At 46.1% G+C, this 27,805-nt stretch overlaps 1 protein-coding gene across 1 annotated transcript in view; it reads left to right on the plus strand.

Moving 5' to 3' along the window:
- The first annotated feature begins 1,137 nt into the window (after nt 1-1,137).
- LOC146026617 (uncharacterized) overlaps nt 1,138-27,805 on the plus strand; it is a 34,449-nt gene continuing 7,781 nt past the window's right edge. The window contains exon 1 of the mRNA XM_083157427.1: nt 1,138-4,781. Within this exon, the coding sequence (XP_083013553.1) occupies nt 4,325-4,781 (457 nt within the window). The 5' untranslated portion in view covers nt 1,138-4,324. The remainder of the gene's footprint in view (nt 4,782-27,805) is intronic.

A 27,805-nucleotide genomic window follows, 5' to 3' on the forward strand; every position in this document is an offset into this window, starting at 1 on the left:
CCTTGCTCGGTTCTGGTACCCACACACTGTATATAACAGGCATCGGCACTGGGACATGCGTACAACACATGTGCAAAATCCCAGCTTCTACAGACTGCATCATTTGCAGCCTATAGAATCCGGCTAGGGCTCTTTGAAAGATAGGGAGTGGCTTGGTACAAGGAGCCCCCTCTCTGCTAAGCACAGTCCAGACTGGCAGTCCCAGGGGGGCGGGAACACCTCCCAAGGGGACTGCCTTACTGTGGTTACTGGCAGGTAGATATATCGATCGATAGATAGATAGATAGATAGATATCGTACACAAGCTTGTTTGAAGGTCTTCCAGGTTATATTATAGTAAGCAAAGTTATATAAAATACTTATTACAGAGATTCATCCATTCTTGCAGTTCTTCAGTAGTGAATTCAAGTTTAAATATACGTGATTACCCCTTTCTTCCCCCCCCCCCCCCCCCCCCCCTCCAAACATAGTACAATATTTAATGACATATCTATATTCAGGAGATGATTTCAGTTTCCACCTTTTCTGCACAATTCCATTTTGGCTGCTTATCTCTCAGCAATAAAGTGTCACAGATAAATGTTTTGTTTTAGTCTCATCTGTTATATTCCAGTAACAACTGAAAAATAAAACTCTCCCCAAAAAATGCAATTTAAGAAACTGATATTTCAAATATTTTTTTTTTTTTGGTCAATGATTTATCTAGCATTAAAAAGTTGTAATAGAGCTTCTTAATGTGTTCCTTAAGACCAAGACATCTCCTGAAATGATCCTGAGGTACAGTAATGCTCCAAGGTAGGGTTGGAAAAATCTGTCCTTAAGATCTACCAACAGTACATGTTTCCAGACCACCTAGCTGCTGCACAGATGCAGTCATTCCTAACTGTTGGAATTTTGCAGCTCATACAGTGTAAATGTATAGAGGTCACACCTCTGAGATGAGTGATGTGTATTTCAGGATAACGTGAGCCATTAGTAGTAGTATTACTACTTATATATTATGTGTAACGTGTTTGTATGGTGTAGCATGTTGTCCACAGCCTGGTGTACAAGTAACTGGGTTGTCCATGGTGTCTCCTCCTTATTCTGCATATTTTTGTCCTGAATGTAAATGTGACATTTGTGAGAGGGAAATGAATGTAGGATTTAGTGCTGGGGACGCGGCATGACAGAAGGGGTAATAAGAATTGCTCATTAATAGACAGTGTCTCGCATGAGAATTCCCCCTTTACATCAGAGGAGACGGAGCTGCTGCTGCTGCTGCTGGAGACGCGTTCAGCACCTGGACAGCTCCACTAAGAATCCGTCACCGCCACAGCCAACAGCGCGTACAGAGGGGGACCTGCGCCCAGCACACTGCCGGCAGCACGGATATACAGGAGGCAGAACGGACAGCGCTCCCCAGCACAGAGACTCCACTTCAGGAAGACTCCAGCTCACAGAGACCCTACATTATACAGAGACTCCCCAGCACAGAGAAGCCACATCACAGAAAATCCCCAGCCAGCACAGAGACCCCACATCATACAGACTCACCAGCACAGAGAACCCACATCATACAGACTTTCTAGAACAGAGACCCCACATCACAGAAACTCCAGCTCACAGAGACCCTACATCATACAGACTCCCCAGCACAGGTATCCCACATCACAGAGACTCCAGCTCACAGAGACCCTACATCATACAGACTCCCCAGCACAGAGACCCCACATCACAGAGACTCCAGCTCACAGAGACCCTACATCATACAGATTCCCCAGCACAGGTATCCCACATCACATAGACCCTACATCATACAGACTCCCCAACACAGAGACCCCACCTCACAGAAACTCCAGCTCACAGGTTACCCACATCATACAGACTCCACATCACAGAGACAGCAACTCAGAGACCTCCACATCATACAGACTCCCCAGAAGAGAAGCCACATTACAGAGACCCCGCATCACAGCTCACAGAAACCCCACATCATACAGACTCCCCAGCACAGAGAACTCACATCACAGAGACTCCAGGTCACAGAGACCCAACATCATACAGACTCCCCAGCACAGAGACTCCAGCTCACAGGGACCCCACATCATACAGACTCCCCAGCACAGAGACTCCACATCACAGAGACAGCAACTCACAGAGACCCCCACATAGTACAGACTCCCCAGCACAGAGAAGCTACATCACAGAGACTCCCAAACACAGAGACCCCGCAACACAGAGACTCCAGCTCTCAGAAACCCCACATCATACAGACTCCCCAGCACAGAGACCCCACATCACAGAGACTCCAGCTCACAGAGACCCCACATCATACAGCTTTCTCAGCACAGAGACCCCACATCACAGAGACTCCAGCTCTCAGAAACCCCACATCATACAGACTCCCCAGCACAGAGACCCCACATCACAGAGACTCCAGCTCACAGAGACCCCACATCATACAGCTTTCTCAGCACAGAGACCCCACATCACAGAGACTCCAGCTCACAGAGACCCCACATCATACCGACTCCCCAGCACAGAGACCCTACATCATACAGACTCCCCAACACATAGACCCCACATCACAAAGACTCCCCAACACAGAGACCTCACATCACAGAGACCCCACATCACAGAGACTCCCCAGCACAGAGACCCACACATTACAGAGACTCCACAGCACAGAGACCCCTACAACAAATTGACCCCACATCACAGAGATTCCCCAGCACAGAGACCCCAAATCACAGAGACTCCTCAGTGCAGACACTCCCCAGCACATACCCCACATCAAAGGGACTCCCTAGCACAGAGAATCCACACCAAACTGACCCTACATCACAGTGACCCAACATCACTAACTCCCCAGCACAGAGACCCCACACCAAACTGACCCTACATCATAGAGACTGCCCAGGACAAAGAACTTACAACATAAAGAACCAACAGTGTACACCACAGACCGTGCAATACTGAAACTCCACGCCAGAGAGACCTCACACCACATATTCCACACCCCACAGAGAGTCCCTGCACCACAGCAAACCCACTAAACATAGGCACCCCCACCAGTACATATACACAGGACACATCAGAGACCCCCATCAGAGACCCCAACACAGCATACAGTATTTCTCTGAGAAAGTTCAGATCCTCCTACCAGCACATACGTATATACAGGAGACCACTAAGAAACCCCTACTCAGCATATACAGTATACAAGAGAGAGCATAAAAAAATTGCATATACACAGGACATAGCACATAGACCCCCACCCAACACATATACACAAGAGATAATTCAGAGACCCCTACTCAGAAAGTATACACAGGAGAGAGCTCAGAGTACACAGGAGAGAGCTCAGAGACTCCTACCCAACATATATACACAAGAGAGAGCTAATAGACCTCACTCAACATTTAAACCTGGACACAGCACATAGACCACCACCCAACACATTTACACAGGAAACAGCTCAGAGACCCTTCCCCAGCAAGAATATGCAGGAGAGTGCTCAGAGACCCCTACCCAGCAAATATTCACAAGAGAGAGCTCAGTGACCTCACTCAACATATAAACCTGGACACAGCACATAAACCACCACTTAACACATTTACACAGGGGACAGCGCAGAGACTGCGCAGGACACAGGCAGAGACCCCTGCACAGCACATGCACATAGGAGACAACTAGGAGACCCGTCTCCAGTGCAAATACACAGGAGACAGCTCAGAATCTGGGTACACCCACCCAGAGCATTCACACAGGAGAGAGAAGTCAGTAGTGTTGAGATACTGACAGGGAGATGGGTGCAAGTTTCCAACTATGCATTGGATAGACTGAACTTTGGGGGGGTAGCACTGGATGAACTGCACTTTGCACTAAGGGGAGCACTGGATGATTTTCCCTTGGGGGAGCACTGGATGAGTTGGACTTGGGGGAACACTGGATGAGTTGGACTTGGGGGAACACTGGATGAGTTGGACTTGGGGGAACACTGGATGAGTTGCACTTGGAGGAGCACTGGATAAGTTGCACTTGGGGGAGCACTGGATGAGCTGAACTTGGGGGAGCACTGGTTGAGTTAAACTTGAGGGAGCACTTGATGAGTGGAACTTGGAAGAGTACTGGCTGGATAGAATTTGAGGGGCTGCAGTGTAGTGGTGAGCACCGTTGCTTAGAATGGGAGCTTTGGTGTCGCCTTACAGGATGGGTTGAAGAGTAGCCAGTGACTGATCAGGTCCAGCATCTCTGTCGATGGTCCTAGCATGGAGCAGGGCTTGAGTGAGAAGTAAGCGGTGCCCCATGCAATCAGCTGCAGAGGGGAGTAGTGTGTCCCATGTCCTGGGGGCGCCTCATCCTCTACAACGTTCTACTCACCATGATGCTATGTAACATCAGCGCCATCAGAGATTGGGGAATGTTCCTTTCTCAGCTCCTGCCCAAAGTCAATAAGACCCTCCGCCTGGTGCACCAGGGCATCAACACGGTGGAGGCAACAACAAGCTCAGTGGTGAGTGTCCTCCAGGAGCCAGAGCCCCCCAGCTACCTGCCCAACACTGAGCCCATGACCAACAATGACTTCACCACCGGGCTTGAGCGGCTCTTCCACTACACCTACTCCCAGTCCTCTGAGGACCAGAAGCTCTACAAGGACTACAATAAGCCACCCCCCAAAGAGCCGGTGCCTCTGCCCAAGGCTGTGCTCTACCTGCTGATGGCAGCGCTGGTCATGGTGGCCGTGGTGTATGCCATTGTAGGGCACCTCATCAAGGATCTCATTCATGACTTCATAGGTAAGTTCTTTTGGCTTGTTTGAGAGCATGGGGGACATTGGTATAATGGGTTTCAACTCTATGGGTACAATCTATATCATTTACTTATATTGTGGATGAAGAGTGAGCACCTCCAATTATAAAAAAAAAAAGGTAGGAACCCATTATTGACTTGGCAGATGGGGGATCAATCTTGGGGGGTGGTAGATCATAAGGTGGCGTGTAAGGGTTCTTATAGTCTTCTCTGGTCTTTTTAGACCTTCATGACTTTCCTAAAGTCTTCTCTGGTCTTTGTAGACCTTTATGACTTATACATTGCATGCTCATACTGGATCCTGCAGAGAATGGTCTTCCAGGTTAGCTAAGATTTAGGTAAGTAGAAGTAGGGGTAGGTCATAATGACAGGGGAGCAACAAAAGGTGGTCCTCAGAACTATAGCACTGCTTTGAAAATCACAGATTAAATGTATATATAAATGAACCCCTATTTCCACCTTCTGATCTGACCGACTTTAAGATTTTCTATGTGTAAAATTTTTTGGAGAACATCAGATTTTCAGTAAAAACACTAGAAATGTAATGTTCATTTTAAATGATTACCTTTGTTAAGACCATAACACATGAACTATCAGCAGAAATGCCAGACAGGTGATTTGGAATTCATACACACTGTAATTAATACGTGTTCTGTATCTGCTCCTTTGGGATAAATGTCTTGTTGCAGGTCAGATCCAAACATCTGATCCAATTGCTTTTGGACGCATATTGGGCTTGAGTTCTGCAAAAACACTCTGGGGTTATTCTACCAAGAAGACTATCTTGATTATTGTATAGTGTGTATCCAGCTATTGCCAGTTGATCTTATGTAGCCAGTTGGTGATCTTAATTTTCTGCGATACAACTACAGGTCGGGTTTCCCTTATCCGTGTATTCCAAAAACCGAAATATTCTTTTTTGTCCCCCCCCCCCCATCCGCCCCATTTGGTAATATGTACCTATTCTATAATTTTTCTGTTGCATCATAGAAAAATTATAACATAAAATCTGATTGGTTGCAATGGGCAATGTCATTTCTTTTCAATTTTAGAAGCTTCAGTCAACTCACAGCCCTTATATGGTTGCAGGTTTATGGGGTGCAGTGTGAGATCAGTAACTGTAATGTAATCCATTCTAGAATCAACTAGTGACGTAGGTAAAGCTTTCTATATGTAGATAATGTGCTTAAGATTGGAGGCTAATACAGGTTGACTATCCCTTATGCAAAATGCTCGGGACCAGAAGTATTTTGGATAACGGATTATTCCGTATTTCTGAATACTTTTATATTTCAATAAGGTATCTTAAGGTATCTTGCATTTATGTTGTACAGACATGAAATACACACAAATATATTTTATTTGTGCATAAAACAAGGTTTTAAAACATGAACCAAAGTTTGTACTATCTCAGGTACTGAATTTAAATGCCAAGCAATCATTTTCTTGCACATATTTAGTTTCAGTTTCATTTCCTGTCCCCAGTAGTGCCAGTAACATATCATGTCACATGTCATGTTTCCAATAGTGGCAGTTACATATCATGTCCCCAATAGTGCCAGTTACATATCATGTTCCCAGTAGTGCCAGTTACATATCATGTCCCAGTAGTTCCAGTTACATATCATGTCCCCAGTAGTGCCAGTTACATATCATGTCCCAGGTAGTGCCATTTACATATCATGTCCCCAGTAGTGCCAGTTACATATCTTGTCCCCAGTAGTGCCAGTTACATATCATGTCCCAGTAGTGCCAGTTACATATCATGTCCCCAGTAGTGCCAGTTACATACCATGTCCCTAGTAGTGTCCGTTACATATCATGTCCCCAGTAGTGCCAATTACATATCATGTCCCCAGGAGTGCCAGCTACATATGTCCCCAGTAATGCCAGTTACATATCATGTCCCCAGTAGTGCCAGTTACATATCATATCCCCAGTAATGCCAGTTACATATCATGTCCCCAGTAGTGCCAGTTACATATCATGTCCGTAGTAGTGCAGTTACATATCATGTCCCAGTAGTACCAGTTACATATTCCTAGTAGTGCCAGTTACATAGCATGTCCCCAGTAGTGCCAGTTACATATTATGTCCCCAGTAGTGCCACTTACATATCACGTCCCCAGTAGTGCCATTTACATATAATATCCCTAGTAGTGCCAGTTACATAGCATGTCCCTAGTAGTCCAAGTTACATATCATGTCCCCAGTAGTGCCATTTACATATCATGTCCCCAGTAGTGCCAGTTACATATCATGTCCCCAGTAGTGCCAGTTACATATCATGTCCCAAGTAGTGCCACTTACATATCATATCCCTAGTAGTGCCAGTTACATATCATGTCCTCAGTGGTGCCAGTTACATACCATGTCCCCAGTAGTGCCAGTTACATATCATGTCCCAAGTAGTGCCAGTTACATATCATGTCCCAAGTAGTGCCAGTTACATATCATGTCCCAAGTAGTGCCAGTTACATATCATGTCCCCAGTAGTGCCAGTTACATAGCATGTCCCAAGTAGTGCCAGTTACATATCATGTCCCTAGTAGTGCCAGTTACATAGCATGTCCCCAGTAGTGCCAGTTACATAGCATGTCCCAAGTAGTGCTTTTAGCACAGTACATTCTGTAAAAGATGGTTTTCTAAGTAATTTGGATAATGGATATCTGAATAAGGCATTAACCTTCCCCGGAGATCAGGGGACAGAAGAATCCACCTGAAATGCAACCTTCACAAGAACTGTGCAAATTTTTGTGTAATTGTCAGATGTCTCTGGTTTACAAAAGAGGATTTGCTATTGAAAAATCTTCCCTTGAATTTAAAATCCTCTTGAATTAATTTATTTTCATTGCTTGTTGTAGTGCACAATAACCAATTGTATTAAGGATAAGCATTTAGTGAACAACAAAATCGGTTGCATTGGGCAAAAAGAACATAAGGGTCACCTATTTCTCCATCTCTCTAAACAAATTATTTCGCAAGGTTTATAAAACAGTTTTTGTCTATAACAAATTATGTAAAAAAAATTTCCCTGATAAAAAACAGTTATTTTCAGTTTACATAATTATGTCAGTAAAATTTGGCCAAATGATTTATAAAATTGCTAATATCAAGGGGATGAGCAAATTTTAGCATAAAGGTACAAACAGGGGTTAAAGTGAGGGGGAACGGGTGGAACTGAGTTCCACCACCTCTAATGGTGAGGTGGAACATTTTAACCTCCACATTGGCCCTGTACAGTAATTCTCACAGAAAAGCATTCTAGTTTGCAGGGGGATGCCAAAACCCCTACCACTGGCCCTGTCTCTGCCTAATGGGGGATGGGGAGGGGAGGCAATTAGATGGCATAGAGAAATGAGTTCCCCCACCTCTGCATTACCACTTTAAGCCCTGGGTACAACTCAAACTATCAAGATTCATGGAAATAGCCCAAATAAATACTTGTATAATTAAAATCACTGTTCGTGGGTAGGGTCCTATGTTTCTGTATAGTCCCGGGGGGATCCCTGGATTTGACCCAAAATAGCGTGATTTCAGTCCCAGGATTGGAGTTTCCAATCCTGGGATTTTGGGATTAGACTGCGCGCTTGCACAGTATATGGCGGGCAGCATCTGAGCACCTGCTCTGATGCTGCCTGGCTATTGGGTTATCCTAATCCCCGGCATGCAGCTCTGCGTAGCATGACAATCACGCTGCACAGGCTGCACCACTGCTGCCCCCGGGCCCACAACGCCTCACACGCTCACAGGCCAATCCCGGGATCCCGGCAATCCCGGGATTGAGCAATTTTCAATTCGCCACGCACAGCATATGTATGTATTGTAATTTGTTTGTGACTGACTTGTCAGAGAATCTTCACCAGACAGAACCCGGCGCCCATGCAGGCCCCGCTCCCCCAAGCAGCAGCGGGGGCTGCCTTACACTAGCTACGCCACTGTATAAATGGTCATGGCCAGTGGTCAGTTCATGTTGAAGTTGTAGTGTCATTCATTCATTCATTCATCATAATTGCATCTCATCAGGACCGTCTAGTAATCTGATGGGACTGCCATGCTATGGAATTCTATCCTTATGTACCCCTCCTATTATCCCTATAGATTGTAAGCTTGCGAGCAGGGCCCTCCTACCTCCATGTCGGTTTGTATCTACCCAGTTTGTGTAATCACTGTTGTTTCTAATTGTAAAGCGCAACGGAATATGCGCTATATAAGAAACTGTAAATAAATAAATAAATAGTGTCCTATGCCTGTAGATTGTAATAGATGTATTATAGTCATGGCCAGTGGTCAGGTCGTGTTGGCGGTGTAGTGCCCTATGTCTGTTTAATGTGTATTAGATGTATTATGGTCATGTGGAATGACCAGGTCATGTTGGTGGTGTAGTGCCCTATGTTTGTATAACCTGTAATAGAATTGTATTGTGGTCATGTGTGGAATGACCAGGTCGTGTTGGTGGTGTAGTGCCCTATGTCTGTATAGCGTTTATTAGATGTATTATGGTCATGTGGAATGGCCAGGGTGTGTTGGTGGTGTAGTTCCCTATGTCTATATAGCCTGTAATAGAATTGTATTATGGTCATGTGTGGAATGACCAGGGTGTGTTGGTGGTGTAGTGCCCTATGTCTGTATAGCTTGTAATAGAATTGTATTATGGTCATGTGTGGAATGACTGGGGCGTGTTGGTGGTGTAGTGCCCTATGTCTGTAAAGTGTGTAATAGAATTGTATTATGGTCATGTGTGGAATGGCCAGGTCGTGTTGGTGGTGTAGTGCTCTATGTCTGTATAGCTTGTAATAGAATTGTATTATGGTCATGTGTGGAATGGCCAGGTCGTGTTGGTGGTGTAGTGCCGTATGTCTGTATAGCGTGTAATAGAATTGTATTATGGTCATGTGTGGAATGGCCAGGGCGTGTTGGTGGTGTAGTTCCCTATGTCTGTATAGTGTGTTATAGAATTGTATTATGGTCATGTGTGGAATGGCCAGGGCGTGTTGGCGGTGTAGTGCCGTATGTCTGTATAGCTTGTAATAGAATTGTATTGTGGTCATGAGTGGAATGGCCAGGTCGTGTTGGTGGTGTAGTGCCCTATGTCTGTATAGCATGTAATAAAATTGTATTATGGTCATGTGTGGAATGGCCAGGGCGTGTTGGAGGTGGAGTGCCCTATGTCTGTATAGCTTGTAATAGAATTGTATTATGGTCATGTGTGGAATGGCCAGGTCGTGTTGGTGGTATAGTGCCCTATGTCTGTATAGCTTGTAATAGAATTGTATTATGGTCATGTGTGGAATGGCCAGGGCGTGTTGGTAGTGTAGTGCCCTATGTCTGTATAGCGTGTAATAGAATTGTATTATGGTCATGTGTGGAATGGCCAGGTCGTGTTGGTGGTATAGTGCCCTATGTCTGTATAGCTTGTAATAGAATTGTATTATGGTCATGTGTGGAATGGCCAGGGCGTGTTGGTAGTGTAGTGCCCTATGTCTGTATAGCGTGTAATAGAATTGTATTATGGTCATGTGTGGAATGGCCAGGTCATGTTGGTGGTGTAGTGCCCTATGTCTGTATAGCTTGTAATAGAATTGTATTATGGTCATGTGTGGAATGGCCAGGGCGTGTTGGTGGTGTAGTGCCCTATGTCTGTATAGCTTGTAATAGAATTGTATTATGGTCATGTGTGGAATGGCCAGGGCGTGTTGGTGGTGTAGTTCCCTATGTCTGTATAGCTTGTAATAGAAATGTATTATGGTCATGTGGAATGGCCAGGTCGTGTTGGTGGTGTAGTGCCCTATGTCTGTATAGCGTGTAATAGAATAGTATTATGGTCATGTGTGGAATGGCCAGGTCGTGTTGGTGGTGTAGTGCCCTATGTCTGTATAGCGTGTAATAGAATTGTATTATGGTCATGTGTGGAATGGCCAGGTCATGTTGGTGGTGTAGTGCCCTATGTCTGTATAGCGTGTAATAGAATTGTATTATGGTCATGTGTGGAATGGCCAGGGCGTGTTGGTGGTGTAGTGCCCTATGTCTGTATAGCGTGTAATAGAATTGTATTATGGTCATGTGTGGAATGGCCAGGGCGTGTTGGTGGTGTAGTGCACTATGTCTGTATAACTTGTAATAGAATTGTATTATGGTCATGTGTGGAATGGCCAGGTCGTGTTAGTGGTGTAGTTCCCTATGTCTATATAGCTTGTAATAGAATTGTATTATGGTCATGTGTGGAATGACCAGGGTGTGTTGGTGGTGTAGTGCCCTATGTCTGTATAGCTTGTAATAGAATTGTATTATGGTCATGTGTGGAATGACTGGGGCGTGTTGGTGGTGTAGTGCCCTATGTCTGTATAGCTTGTAATAGAATTGTATTATGGTCATGTGTGGAATGGCCAGGTCGTGTTGGTGGTGTAGTGCCGTATGTCTGTATAGCGTGTAATAGAATTGTATTATGGTCATGTGTGGAATGGCCAGGGCGTGTTGGTGGTGTAGTTCCCTATGTCTGTATAGTGTGTTATAGAATTGTATTATGGTCATGTGTGGAATGGCCAGGGCGTGTTGGCGGTGTAGTGCCCTATGTCTGTATAGCTTGTAATAGAATTGTATTGTGGTCATGAGTGGAATGGCCAGGTCGTGTTGGTGGTGTAGTGCCCTATGTCTGTATAGCATGTAATACAATTGTATTATGGTCATGTGTGGAATGGCCAGGGCGTGTTGGAGGTGGAGTGCCCTATGTCTGTATAGCTTGTAATAGAATTGTATTATGATCATGTGTGGAATGGCCAGGTCGTGTTGGTGGTATAGTGCCCTATGTCGGTATAGCTTGTAATAGAATTGTATTATGGTCATGTGTGGAATGGCCAGGGCGTGTTGGTAGTGTAGTGCCCTATGTCTGTATAGCGTGTAATAGAATTGTATTATGGTCATGTGTGGAATGGCCAGGTTGTGTTGGTGGTGTAGTGCCCTATGTCTGTATAGCTTGTAATAGAATTGTATTATGGTCATGTGTGGAATGGCCAGGGCGTGTTGGTGGTGTAGTGCCCTATGTCTGTATAGCTTGTAATAGAATTGTATTATGGTCATGTGTGGAATGGCCAGGGCGTGTTGGTGGTGTAGTTCCCTATGTCTGTATAGCTTGTAATAGAAATGTATTATGGTCATGTGGAATGGCCAGGGCGTGTTGGCGGTGTAGTGCCCTATGTCTGTATAGCGTGTAATAGAATAGTATTATGGTCATGTGTGGAATGGCCAGGTCGTGTTGGTGGTGTAGTGCCCTATGTCTGTATAGCGTGTAATAGAATTGTATTATGGTCATGTGTGGAATGGCCAGGTCATGTTGGTGGTGTAGTGCCCTATGTCTGTATAGCGTGTAATAGAATTGTATTATGGTCATGTGTGGAATGGCCAGGGCGTGTTGGTGGTGTAGTGCCCTATGTCTGTATAGCGTGTAATAGAATAGTATTATGGTCATGTGTGGAATGGCCAGGTCGTGTTGGTGGTGTAGTGCCCTATGTCTGTATAGCGTGTAATATAATTGTATTATGGTCATGTGTGGAATGGCCAGGTCGTGTTGGTGGTGTAGTGCCCTATGTCTGTATAGCGTGTAATAGAATTGTATTATGGTCATGTGTGGAATGGCCAGGTCATGTTGGTGGTGTAGTGCCCTATGTCTGTATAGCGTGTAATAGAATTGTATTATGGTCATGTGTGGAATGGCCAGGGCGTGTTGGTGGTGTAGTGCCCTATGTCTGTATAGCGTGTAATAGAATTGTATTATGGTCATGTGTGGAATGGCCAGGGCGTGTTGGTGGTGTAGTGCACTATGTCTGTATAACTTGTAATAGAATTGTATTATGGTCATGTGTGGAATGGCCAGGGCGTGTTGGTGGTGTAGTGCCCTATGTCTGTATAGCTTGTAATAGAAATGTATTATGGTCATGTGGAATGGCCAGGTCGTGTTGGTGGTGTAGTGCCCTATGTCTGTATAGCGTGTAATAGAATTGTATTATGGTAATGTGTGGAATGGCCAGGTCATGTTGGTGGTGTAGTGCCCTATGTCTGTATAGCTTGTAATAGAATTGTATTATGGTCATGTGTGGAATAGCCAGGTCATGTTGGTGGTGTAGTGCCCTATGTCTGTATAGCTTGTAATAGAATTGTATTATGGTCATGTGTGGAATGACCAGGTCGTGTTGGTGGTGTAGTGCCCTATGTCTGTATAGCATGTAATAGAATTGTATTATGGTCATGTGTGGAATGGCCAGGGCGTGTTGGTGGTGTAGTGCCCTATGTCTGTATAGTGTGTTATAGAATTGTATTATGGTCATGTGTGGAATGGCCAGGTCATGTTGGTGGTGTAGTGCCCTATGTCTGTATAGCGTGTAATAGAATTGTATTATGGTCATGTGTGGAATGGCCAGGGCGTGTTGGTGGTGTAGTGCCCTATGTCTGTATAGCATGTAATATAATTGTATTATGGTCATGAGTGGAATGACCAGGTCATGTTGGAGGTGTAGTGCCCTATGTCTGTATAGCATGTAATAGAATTGTATTATGGTCATGTGTGGAATGGCCAGGTCGTGTTGGTGGTGTAGTGCCCTATGTCTGTATAGCATGTAATAGAATTGTATTATGGTCATGTGTGGAATGACCAGGTCATGTTGGAGGTGTAGTGCCCTATGTCTGTATAGCTTGTAAAAGAATTGTATTATGGTCATGTGTGGAATGACCAGGTCGTGTTGGTGGTGTAGTGCCCTATGTCTGTATAGCTTGTAATAGAATTGTATTATGGTCATGTGTGGAATGACCAGGTCGTGTTGGTGGTGTAGTGCCCTATGTCTGTATAGCTTGTAATAGAATTGTATTATGGTCATGTGTGGAATGACCAGGTCGTGTTGGTGGTGTAGTGCCCTATGTCTGTGTAGCGTGCAGCGATCCATAGCAGACACTTTCATGCAACATATTGCAGCAATAACGCTCAGTATTGGATTTGTAAATGTTTAGAAACAACATTTGGGTGAAACTTCCAAACACAAAACAAATATACAGATGCTATATTGTGAGATTCTCCAAGTTCGCATTATGGAGCTTGACCCCAGGAGCAATTGTACTTTGTACAGATTGCATACTTTAACAGGAGAGGAATCTGTAAGATCCCTCCCTGGTAATGGCTGCTCACACATGTGCAGTCTGAAGACCACACATGCTGCAGCATCCTACAGTCAGAGGTGCATTAGTGATCACTTTACTCTTCCGCATAACAGGAACTGGCTCCCTGTCCCTGGCTCCTTGTCCATGGATGTGTTTTTTTTCATGCACCCATACACTGTGCATGATAAAAGGTCATATGTTACTTCTACAATGGGAGAAGTTGCATAAGATCTTCCTTGAACCGCCAGCAGCTTCCCAGATGGCAGGATCGCAAACGATACATCGAATGTGGTCTTTTGGCATACAATGTATCGTATGTGTTTCCAGCAAGGGCTCCTGGATCCGATATATCTTGATGGCAGCCTTTGCAATCTCTGGCTTTGATCCGATGCGCACGTGACCTTGCATCGGATCAGAATCAGAGGTAAAACAAATGCGATTTGACACTTTTCAGCCGATTTCTCAGATTGATGCGTCGGAATGGAGTGAAAGGGTCCAAATCACACTAGTGCATGGGAACCTTTAGAAATGTACTAATGGATTGATTGATTTCACATGAGCATTGAACATTTATTATCCCAGTGTCCGTCAGTATTTTCAGACTTCTAGAAAAGTATAGTCACCAACAATATGGTGAACAAAAGATGCAGATATCAAATTTATTCTGGTGCATCTACATGATTATTTTAAAGCAGAAAATCATTTTGCTAATAAACCAGGTTGGTTTTGTAGTATAGTGTACCCCCTTCACATTGCAGCTTGAACATGGTATATTGCCGTTTTTTTACCGTTTTAAAACGGGTACAGCTGCCCGTGTGAAAGCTCCATTGTCAGTTTACCGGTTACAGAATACCAGTATTTTGAAACGTGTTAAAAGCCGTTTCTGAGCCATTTTCCCTGCAGTCTGAACAGCTCAGAAACGGTATTTGCTACAAATGATAACCACACAGGGATGATAGGTTATCTCCCTGCATAATCCCCGCCCACAAGCAGGAAATAAACATTTAAAATTACATTGTATGGCTTTCTATGGGTGATACGGGTTGAATCTGAAAGGTACAAAAACGGTATTGAAACTGCAATATAACGTTTACAACATGCAAGTGGCCCTGCTTTTTATACCAGCATATGAAATGTAAAACGGGATTCACTTTGTTAGTTTGCTTAATGTGGGTGTGGAGTGACAGTGGGGGGAGGGGTTTTGCAGGATTGAGATTAGAAAATACTGCCTGTCACACACATAGTTACATAGTTACATAGTAGATAACGATGAATAAAGACTTGCGTCCATCGAGTTCAACCTTGGTTTTAATAGCTTATCCCTTGTAAAAGAGTGTGAGTCATTTTTAAAGACAGAATAGGATTCTTGTTAGTACCCTTGGATGTTTTATCCAATAAATGTTTATTCAACCTTATTTTAAACGTATTTATAGTGTCTGCCGACACCACTTCTCCAGGAAGAGAGTTCCACAGTTTGACTGCTCTGACTGTAAACAAATTCTTTCTTTTGAGGGAACAAAATCTTCTTTCTTCTAATCTAAACTCGTGCCCTCGCGTCCTAGATTCCTTTCTTGCAGTAAAAAGGGTGTTTGACAGTTCCTTATATTGGCCCCTGATATATTTATACATGTTGAGCATGTCCCCCCTTAAACGTCTGTTCTCTAATGTAAATAGTCCCAAAGTGCTCAATCTTTCCTTGTAGCTTAAATTCTCCATCCCCCTAATAAGCTTTGTTTCTCTTCTTTGGGTTTTTTCTAATTCTCTTATGTCCTTTTTATAGTGTGGGGCCCAGAACTGTACTCCATATTCGAGGTGCGGTCTAACCAATGATTTGTACAGAGGCATAATTTTGAGTCCCTAGTTTCCATGCCCCTTTTAATACATGCTAGAATTCTGTTGGCCTTTTTTGTTGCTGTGTGACATTGAGCACTACACCCCAGTTTGTTATCTATTTGGACTCCAAGATCCTTTTCATGTACTGAAATACCCAATTCATCCCCGCTTAGGTTATAACTAGCACACTGGTTATGCCTCCCGAGGTGCATGATGACCTTGCATTTATCCACATTGAACCTCATCTTCCACCTTTTAGCCAACTCATTTAGATTGTTAAGATCACTTTGAAGTGCAGGCAAGTGGTACACAAAACACTGGGAGGAAACAAGATAAAAGGAGACACTGGGAGGAAACAAACTGGATCCTCTCAGTTCATATTGCAAAAAGAAGCCCTTTTACAGGGATGCGGTCATTTGGTCGAATGCATTATGGTCGAATGTCATTACATCGAATCCATTAGGTCGAATTGCTAAAAGGTCGACATGATTCTAGGTCGACATGGGAAAAGGTTGAAATGATTCTAGGTCGAAAGGTCATTAGTTCGACAGGTCATTAGGTCGACAAGGTCATTAGTTCGACATTGTCTAGGTCGACATTCACAAAGTCGACATGGGGTTTTTCACTGTTTTTTGAGCCGACATGTGCTGACAGGCGGTATTTCATGCCCTACCATCCACTAGGGCGTGGTGGGAGAATAAAATAGTGTGCCGAGCGTAGCGAGGCACCGTGACCGACGCATAGCGAGCGCAGCGAGCGATGCGAGGGGATGCAGTGCACTTTAAACTGTGTCCATGTCGACTGTGTTGACATTCAGGTAAAAAAACAGTGAAAAATCCCATGTCGACTTTGTGAATGTCGACCTAGACAATGTCGAACTAATGACCTTGTCGACCTAATGACCTGTCGAACTAATGACCTTTCGACCTAGAATCATTTCGACCTTTTCCCATGTCGACCTAGAATCATGTCGGCCTTTTAGCAATTCGACCTAATGGATTCGATGTAATGACATTCGACCATAATGCATTCGACCAAACGATCCCAACCCTTAGATGGACAAAACCATGTGCACTGCAGGGGGGCAGATGTAAAATGTGCAGAGAGAATTAGATTTGGGTGAGTTATTTTGTTTCTGTGCAGGGTAAATACTGACTGCTTTATTTTTGCCCTGCAATATAGATCTCACTTTGAAGTAAAACCCCACCCAAATCTAATTCTCTCTGCACAAGTAACATCTGCCCCACCTGCAGTGCACATGGTTTTATCCATCTAAGAAGGATTTTGTCAGAAAGAGTGAACAAAAATAACCCCCCTAGTGTCTTTTGTCCATGCTAGCGATTTTCCCCAGGTGGGGACGACTTCCCATAGTTGGACGCTATGGAAGGCTGTCCACTCAGACACTCTTCTGCTGATAATACCAGCAGATGAGCGATGTTGGCCAGCGATGATGCGGGAACGTGCAGCAGCGCTCACCACTCATCGCTGCCCCATACGCATAGGCCGGATTTTGAGCTGAAAGCAGCTATAAAGACAAAACTGAGCGGCTTTCAGCTCAAAGTCACCCAGTGTGCATGGGCCTGAAGACCAAATGATGGAGCACAGGGCAAAAATTTCCTTTGCTGACCCCCATCTGACACACAAAAAAATAGCATACCTCAGTTTAAACATTGCGGTATGTGGTGCGCGACATTACACAGTTGACTCATATCTGACCTCTGAGTTTGCTACCCCTCCGTTTTTTATTTTAACCCATATTGCACAACTTTTCCTGTATTTTGAGTCTAAATTAAATTGATATATGAAGGATTAGTATTTTTACTGACTTCTCTAGATCCTGCACTACATCACTGACCCCTCTATACCCTACACTACATCACTGACCCCTCTATACCCGCCACTACATCACTGACCCCTCTATACCCGCCACTACATCACTGACCCCTCTATACTCTACACTACATCACTGACCCCTCTATACCCGCCACTACATCACTGACCCCTCTATACCCGCCACTACATCACTGACCCCTCTATACCCGCCACTACATCACTGACCCCTCTATACCCGCCACTACATCACTGACCCCTCTATACTCTACACTACATCACTGACCCCTTTATACTCTGCCCTATATTACTGACCTCTCTATACCATACACTACATCACTGACAGCTCTATACCCTACCCTACATCACTGACCCCTCTATACCCGCCACTACATCACTGACCCCTCTATACCCGCCACTACATCACTGACCCCTCTATACCCGCCACTACATCACTGACCCCTCTATACCCGCCACTACATCACTGACCCCTCTATACTCTACACTACATCACTGACCCCTCTATACCCGCCACTACATCACTGACCCCTCTATACCCGCCACTACATCACTGACCCCTCTATACTCTACACTACATCACTGACCCCTTTATACTCTGCCCTATATTACTGACCTCTCTATACCATACACTACATCACTGACAGCTCTATACCCTACACTACATCACTGACCCCTCTATACCCTACACTACATCACTGACCCCTCTATACTCTACTCTACATCACTGACCCCTCTATACCCTTTACTACATCACTGACCCCTTTATACTCTGCCCTATATTACTGACCTCTCTATACCATACACTACATCACTGACCCCTCTATACCCGCCACTACATCACTGACCCCTCTATACCCGCCACTACATCACTGACCCCTCTATACCCGCCACTACATCACTGACCCCTCTATACCCGCCACTACATCACTGACCCCTCTATACCCGCCACTACAACACTGACCACTCTGTACCCTACTCTACATCACTGACCCCTCTGTACTCTACACTACATCACTGACCCCTCTATACCCACCACTACATCACTGACCCCTTTATACCCGCCACTACATCACTGACCCCTTTATACTCTGCCCTATATCACTGACCTCTCTATACCATACACTACATCACTGACCGCTCTATACCCGCCACTACATCACTGACCCCTCTGTACCCTACACTACATCACTGACCCCTCTATACCCGCCACTACATCACTGACCCCTCTATACCCGCCACTACATCACTGACCCCTCTATACCCGCCACTACATCACTGACCCCTCTATACCCGCCACTACAACACTGACCACTCTGTACCCTACTCTACATCACTGACCCCTCTATACTCTACACTACATCACTGACCCCTCTATACCCGCCACTACATCACTGACCCCTCTATACCCGCCACTACATCACTGACCCCTCTATACCTGCCACTACATCACTGACCCCTCTATACCCGCCACTACATCACTGACCCCTCTATACCCGCCACTACATCACTGACCCCTCTATACCCGCCACTACATCACTGACCCCTCTATACCCGCCACTACATCACTGACCCCTCTATACCCGCCACTACATCACTGACCCCTCTATACCCGCCACTACATCACTGACCCCTCTATACCCTACACTACATCACTGACCCCTCTATACCCACCACTACTTCACTGACCCCTCTATACCCTACACTACATCACTGACCCCTCTATGCCCGCCACTACATCACTGACCCCTCTATACCCGCCACTACATCACTGACCCCTCTATACCCGCCACTACATCACTGACCACTCTATACCCGCCACTACATTACTGACCCCTCTATACCCGCCACTACATCACTGACCACTCTATACCCGCCACTATATTACTGACCCCTCTATACCCGCCACTACATCACTGACCACTCTATACCCGCCACTACATCACTGACCCCTCTATACCCTACACTACATCACTGACCCCTCTATACCCTACACTACATCACTGACCCCTCTATACCCACCACTACTTCACTGACCCCTCTATACCCTACACTACATCACTGACCCCTCTATGCCCGCCACTACATCACTGACCCCTCTATACCCGCCACTACATCACTGACCCCTCTATACCCGCCACTACATCACTGACCACTCTATACCCGCCACTACATTACTGACCCCTCTATACCCGCCACTACATCACTGACCACTCTATACCCGCCACTATATTACTGACCCCTCTATACCCGCCACTACATCACTGACCACTCTATACCCGCCACTACATCACTGACCCCTCTATACCCTACACTACATCACTGACCCCTCTATACCCGCCACTACATCACTGACCCCTCTATACCCGCCACTACATCACTGACCCCTCTATACCCGCCACTACATCACTGACCCCTCTATACCCGCCACTACATCACTGACCCCTCTATACCCGCCACTACATCACTGACCCCTCTATACCCTACACTACATCACTGACCCCTCTATACCCACCACTACTTCACTGACCCCTCTATACCCTACACTACATCACTGACCCCTCTATGCCCGCCACTACATCACTGACCCCTCTATACCCGCCACTACATCACTGACCCCTCTATACCCGCCACTACATCACTGACCACTCTATACCCGCCACTACATTACTGACCCCTCTATACCCGCCACTACATCACTGACCACTCTATACCCGCCACTATATTACTGACCCCTCTATACCCGCCACTACATCACTGACCACTCTATACCCGCCACTACATCACTGACCCCTCTATACCCTACACTACATCACTGACCCCTCTATACCCTACACTACATCACTGACCCCTCTATACCCGCCACTACATCACTGACCCCTCTATACTCTACACTACATCACAGACCCCTCTATACCCGCCACTACATCACTGACCCCTCTATACCCGCCACTACATCACTGACCCCTCTATACCCTACACTACATCACTGACCCCTCTATACCCGCCACTACAACACTGACCACTCTGTATCCTACTCTACATCACTGACCCCTCTATACTCTACACTACATCACTGACCCCTCTATACCCGCCACTACATCACTGACCCCTCTATACCCGCCATTACATCACCGATCCCTCTACACCCGCCACTACATCACTGACCCATCTATACCCGCCACTATATCACTGACCCCTCTATACCCGCCACTATATCACTGACCCCTCTGTACCCGCCACTATATCACTGACCCCTCTATACCCGCCACTACATCACTGACCCATCTATACCCGCCACTATATCACTGACCCCTCTATACCCGCCACTACATCACTGACCCCTCTATACCCGCCACTACATCACTGACCCCTCTATACCCTACACTACATCACTGACCCCTCTATACCCGCCACTACAACACTGACCACTCTGTATCCTACTCTACATCACTGACCCCTCTATACTCTACACTACATCACTGACCCCTCTATACCCGCCACTACATCACTGACCCCTCTATACCCGCCATTACATCACCGATCCCTCTACACCCGCCACTACATCACTGACCCATCTATACCCGCCACTACACCACTGACCCCTCTATACCCGCCACTACATCCCTGACCCCTCTATACCCTACACTACATCACTGACCCCTCTATACCCGCCGCTACAACACTGACCACTCTGTACCCTACACTACATCACTGACCCCTTTATACTCTACACTACATCACTGACCCCTCTATACCCGCCACTACATCACTGACCCCTCTATACCCGCCATTACATCACCGATCCCTCTACACCCGCCACTACATCACTGACCCCTCTATACCCGCCACTACACCACTGACCCCTCTATACCCGCCACTACATCCCTGACCCCTCTATACCCTACACTACATCACTGACCCCTCTATACCCGCCGCTACAACACTGACCACTCTGTACCCTACACTACATCACTGACCCCTTTATACTCTACACTACATCACTGACCCCTCTATACCCTACACTACATCCCTGACCCCTCTATACCCTACACTACATCACTGACCCCTCTATACCCGCCACTACATCACGACCCCTCTATACCCTACACTACATCACTGACCCCTCTATACCCTACACTACATCACTGACCCCTCTATACCCTACACTACATCACTGACCCCTCTATACCCGCCACTACATCACCAACCCCTCTATACCCAACACTACATCACTGACCCCTCTATACCCGCCACTACATCACTGACCCCTCTATACCCGCCACTACATCACTGACCCCTCTATACCCGCCACTACATCACTGACCCCTCTATACCCGCCACTACAACACTGACCCCTCTATACCCGCCACTACATCACTGACCACTCTATACCCGCCACTACATCACTGACCCCTCTATACCCGCCACTACATCACTGACCCCTCTATACCCGCCACTACATCACTGACCACTCTATACCCGCCACTACATCACTGACCCCTCTATACCCGCCACTACATCACTGACCCCTCTATACCCTACACTACATCACTGACCCCTCTATACCCTACACTACATCACTGACCCCTCTATACCCTACACTACATCACTGACCCCTCTAAACCCACCACTACATCACTGACCCCTCTATACCCACCACTACATCACTGACCCCTCTATACTCTACACTACATCACTGACCCCTCTATACCCTACTCTACATCACTGACCCCTTTATACTCTGCCCTATATTACTGACCTCTCTATACCATACACTACATCACTGACCGCTCTATACCATACACTACATCACTGACCCCTCTATACCCTACACTACATCACTGACCCCTCTATACTCTACACTACATCACTGACCCCTCTATACCCTACACTACATCACTGACCGCTCTATACCATACACTACATCACTGACCCCTCTATACCCTACACTACATCACTGACCCCTCTATACCCGCCACTAAATCACTGACCTCTCTATACCCAGCACTACATCACTGACCCCTCTATACCCGCCACTACATCACTGACCCCTCTATACTCTACACTATATCACTGACCCCTCTATACTCTACACTACATCACTGACCCCTCTATACCCGCCACTACATCACTGACCCCTCTATACTCTACACTACATCACTGACCCCTCTATACTCTACACTACATCACTGCCCCCTATATACTCTACACTACATCACTGACCCCTCTATACCCGCCACTACATCACTAACCCCTCTATACTCTACACTACATCACTGACCCCTCTATACCCGCCACTACATCACTGACCCCTCTATACTCTACACTACATCACTGACCCCTCAATACTCTACACTACATCACTGACCCCTCTATACTCTACACTACATCACTGACCCCTCTATACTCTACACTACATCACTGACCCCTCTATACTCTACACTACATCACTGACCCCTCTATACCCGCCACTACATCACTGACCCCTCTATACTCTACACTACATCACTGACCCCTCTATACTCTACACTACATCACTGACCCCTCTATACCCGCCACTACATCCCTGACCCCTCTATACCCTACACTACATCACTGACCCCTCTATACTCTACACTACATCACTGACCCCTCTATACCCGCCACTATATCAGTGACCCCTCTATACCCGCCACTACATCACTGACCCCTCTATACTCTACACTACATCACTGACCCCTCTATACTCTACACTACATCACTGACCCCTCTATACCCGCCACTACATCCCTGACCCCTCTATACCCTTCACTACATCACTGACCCCTCTATACCCGCCACTATATCAGTGACCCCTCTATACCCGCCACTACATCACTGACCCCTCTATACTCTACACTACATCACTGACCCCTCTATACTCTACACTACATCACTGACCCCTCTATACTCTACACTACATCCCTGACCCCTCTATACCCACCACTACATTATTGACCCCTCTAAAAGCTACACTAATGAACTCTGTACACCCTTGTACATAATTGACCCTTCTACACCCACCACTACATTACATACCCATCTACACCCTATGCTACTGAACTTATATACTGTACATAGGTACACATAGTGTATATTAATATATATAGGTACGTATATAAACACACACAAACACTCATACTGTATATACAGATAAACCTTGGAATATACAGATTGTATAGACATATACAATTATCAGAAACACATACAGAAATGGTACATATACACACATAACTATACCAGATATATAGCTACAGACGCTACTGTCTATATACAGGTACCAGATACTGTAGCAACAGGAGAGAAGAGGAGGAGCCTGAGGTCAGGACACAGGAGGGGAGGGGCCAGCAAGCATGTAGCTCAGCTCATTGGTGGCTGTCCCAGGGAAAGAGGGACTGCACAGCTGTGTAGGCTCATGGCTTCGTTCAGTGCGCTGCGTCTTTGACCCGACTACTCCAGTCCTGAGAGGCTGTCAGAGCAGTCAGGAGAACACGCTGCAATGCCTCGAGGCCACAGGTATACGTATGCATGGCAGATCTGCGGCCCCAAACAGTTACATTGCACTGGCCTGGGGTGCAGCTGGCACCCTGTCCCCCTGCCCAGCCCGCCACTGCTCACTTCCTTCTACACTTTCCCTTGTCTGTTTTTTGTTGTTGTTTTCTGTAGAATTCTCAGGGGCAGATGTACTAAGCCTTGAAAAATGGAGAGTGATGAACTACCTGCCAACCTGTTCCTGTCATTTTTCAAACTCAGGGGTGAGCCAGAGAAGTGGTACATGGCAACCAATCAGCTGCTCTGTATAATGTAATATTATGCAAATTATAGATGTCACTTCAGTGCTGATTGGTTGCCATGGGCCTCTTATCTGGCTCACTTCTCCTCCCTTATCACTGCTACCCCTCAGCCTGTAACATGGCAGACTGGTTGGTTACTGTGGGCATATTAAAGATGATATTTCCTATATACGGTAACGTTATTGGTTATTCTGACGAACATGTTTTCCAATTTTCACACCTATTTTGACAAATTCTCCTGGCACTTAAAGAGTTAAGGTACCAGATTGTTTGTGTATTAAGAGACAGAAGAACATTCGGGAACTACAAAATGCTTTATTCCCAGGAACATTTGGAATGATTCCATTACACCCAGGGTTAAGTGGACACAATTAACATATATGCTAAACTGACCCATTAATAATCCATTTTGCAGATGGCAGTTATGTATATTTTGTGTTATAATAATGAAGCAGATTTGGGGAAGGTGTATCTAACCTTCTCTGGAGGACAAGGTTAGATACACAGAAGTTACCCTTATCATTAGATTCTAGCTATCATTTTCTAGAATGTACTAGATTATTGATAGGTAGAATCTAATTGGGTAGTTATAGGTTAGTTGGGCGCCCAATTAGCATACGGACGGTAACATAGAGAAATCGCATCGCATGTGCCATTTTAAGGGCATGCGATGCGATTTTTTCATGTATTTTTTTTATTAATTAACACCACAATATCGCATCGCACCTCCTGCAAAATCGCATGAGATCGCATGCGATTTTACATTAGGTATACCATAATATGATTGTATGTCCTAAAAATAGGTTTTACGCACCCCCCCACTATCCACGCCACCCCGAATGTCATGGCATCACACACCTTAAAAAATCGCATGCGATTTCATAGGATGTGTGATGACATGACATTAGGTATACAATAATATGATTGTATGACCCAAAAATAGGTTTAACGCACCCCCCCCCCCCACTATCCACGTCGGCGTGGAGTTGATTTTACATAGTGTGGCAAGCGCAGCAAGCCACCGAGCCTGAAGCGTGGCGAGGGGACGCAGAATACATGTAAAGTAATCCGCGTCCCATCGCGGGGCTCGCTCGATTTTGCGGCAGATACGATGGCCCGGGGCTGAGAGAGCAGTGAATAACTTACATAGGAAAATCGCATCGCATCGCACATCGCATGGCCCTAAAATGGCCCATGCGATGCGATGCGATTTCACTACGCAGAATAGCCCACTAAGCAAATTGCTTAGTGGGCGCCCAACTAACATATAAGTACCTCTTATTGGATACTTAGGAGCAACTTTTCCACTTGCCCTCCTAAATTTGATAAACCCTTAATCTGTTGAGACCATCTTTATAGGTAACATGACATATTCTGGAGATATTACCACCAGGGCCATCTTATCAACATTATGGGCCCCGGGGCAAAGCAGTGCATTAGCCGTGAACCTCGCCGTTTAAGGGAATCCTCACCGTCCTCTAACAGCGAGGATTCCCCCGGAACATTGAATAGGGTGAGTGGCCAGAACGTTGGATCTGACATAGGAGATTATAGATTTATCCAGCACATGGAGCGATGTAGGGGCCCCCCATACACCAGAACGACATTGGACACAAACGCACAATCTTGTTGTGTCATATGACGGATTGTGTGCACATCATCATAACACAATGCGCAATCCCGTGGGTTATGAGGTTGGCCCTTAGATATGCTGCACGTCTCATCTGCCGGCTCTCCTTGCGGTCGTAAGCAGATCATGTTTCTTTTTAAGCACATGCGATCGCTAGTTTGACCGCTCCACAACCTGCATACAATTCCAGGGCTGGCCATACATTAGAACAGGGGTCCTCAAACTATTTTGCTATGACCCCATTAGACAATAAAAATAATGACAGGACCCCAGCAAGTTACTGCAGAAGGTCATCAAGTCACATGTGTAGTCAGCAGCCAGCACATACATGGCAGCATTGTGGAGGCACAAAATAATGGGAGGAGTCTAACATAACAGACAACGCAACCGATTTTTCAGACTCCTTGAATCACTGACTGAGATTAGAAAAGTCATCAGCCTGATGGTCAGCAACATGGAGTCGCGACCCCATGCTGAGAAGGCCTTGACCCACTTTGGGGTCAGGGCACACAGTTTGAGAAACGCTGCATTACAACAATTTGGAATCAAGATTTCACACACAATTTCCCTTGACCTTGAGATCTACTGTAAGATCTACAACTCCAGCATACTGGTCATTAGTAGCATCTTCAGATCTATGTGCAGCAGGTAAGATCATACTGTAGGTTCCATCTCACGACCCACCGGTCCGTGCATCATTACCGAAACCCCTCACGATTTGCACTCAAATCTCACACAATGCATCTCAGTCGCGCATTGGTCCCTAAAATCGTTCTCATGTATGGCCAGCATTAGTGTTGCGTTGATGGCTCCTCTCGGCCTCCTCACTGCTAATTTCCAGCATGATGACATCACACCTGACATTCAGTGTGACCACTGGAGGAGGACAGGGGGAGAAGGGATGCCGGCCAAATATAACGTTGCTTACGACAATCCCATTAGCGCTGGCCAGCGCTAATGGGATTTCCGTAAGCAACATTTTATTTTTGATTTAACCCTGCCTCAGGCTGCTCTGGGGCCCCTAGACTTGTGGGGCCCAAAGCAGTAGCCAACCCAGTCCAGTGTAAAAGAAGGCCCTTATTATTTACCACCACATGTAGTTTTTTCTTTGGGAGCGCTCCCCACTGGGCAAGTTTTTTAAGGGGGGCGCTCCCTTAAAAAAAAAACACCACTACCTCCCTGGGTCCGGGCAGCGCCGCTGCACTGTCAATCAGCGGCTGCCCGGACCTGCGCCCCCACGCCGTGTCCCTGTCCCCGGCAGCCGGCTTGTCATAAGCCGGCACCGAGGACTTCAATAAGAAACCCGGAGGGGAGGGGGAAGGAGGCGGCGCCGCAGAGGGGAGGGAGCTGGGCAGCGCAAAGCTGCCTGAGATCAGTGAGTGAACTCAGCGGCACTGCCCGGCTCCAAACAGTGGCAATCCCGAGAATTTTCCGGGCTTGCCAGACTGGGCACTGAGGCACAGCCTGGAAAATTCTCGGGATTGCCACTGAAGGGGTTAAACACCAGTTTTCCTGGTGACGACAGCTGACATTTCTCCATTATGGCATATTTACTAACGAATCATATTGCTTTAAGAATTCACACTCAAGGGCCAATTCAGGCCCGCTCGGGTCCACATTTGGCTCCTTCCCCGATGTTTGGGGTCTGCACATGTGCATTGCACGAATATACACATGCTCAAACCCCTGGGAGTTTCACACTCACTCCGGACAGGTAGGGCCAGGGGCGGTAGCAACGGAA

The sequence above is a fragment of the Crinia signifera genome, chromosome 8 (assembly GCF_055691185.1).
Source record: "Crinia signifera chromosome 8, ASM5569118v1, whole genome shotgun sequence".
Lineage (NCBI taxonomy): Eukaryota > Metazoa > Chordata > Amphibia > Anura > Myobatrachidae > Crinia > Crinia signifera.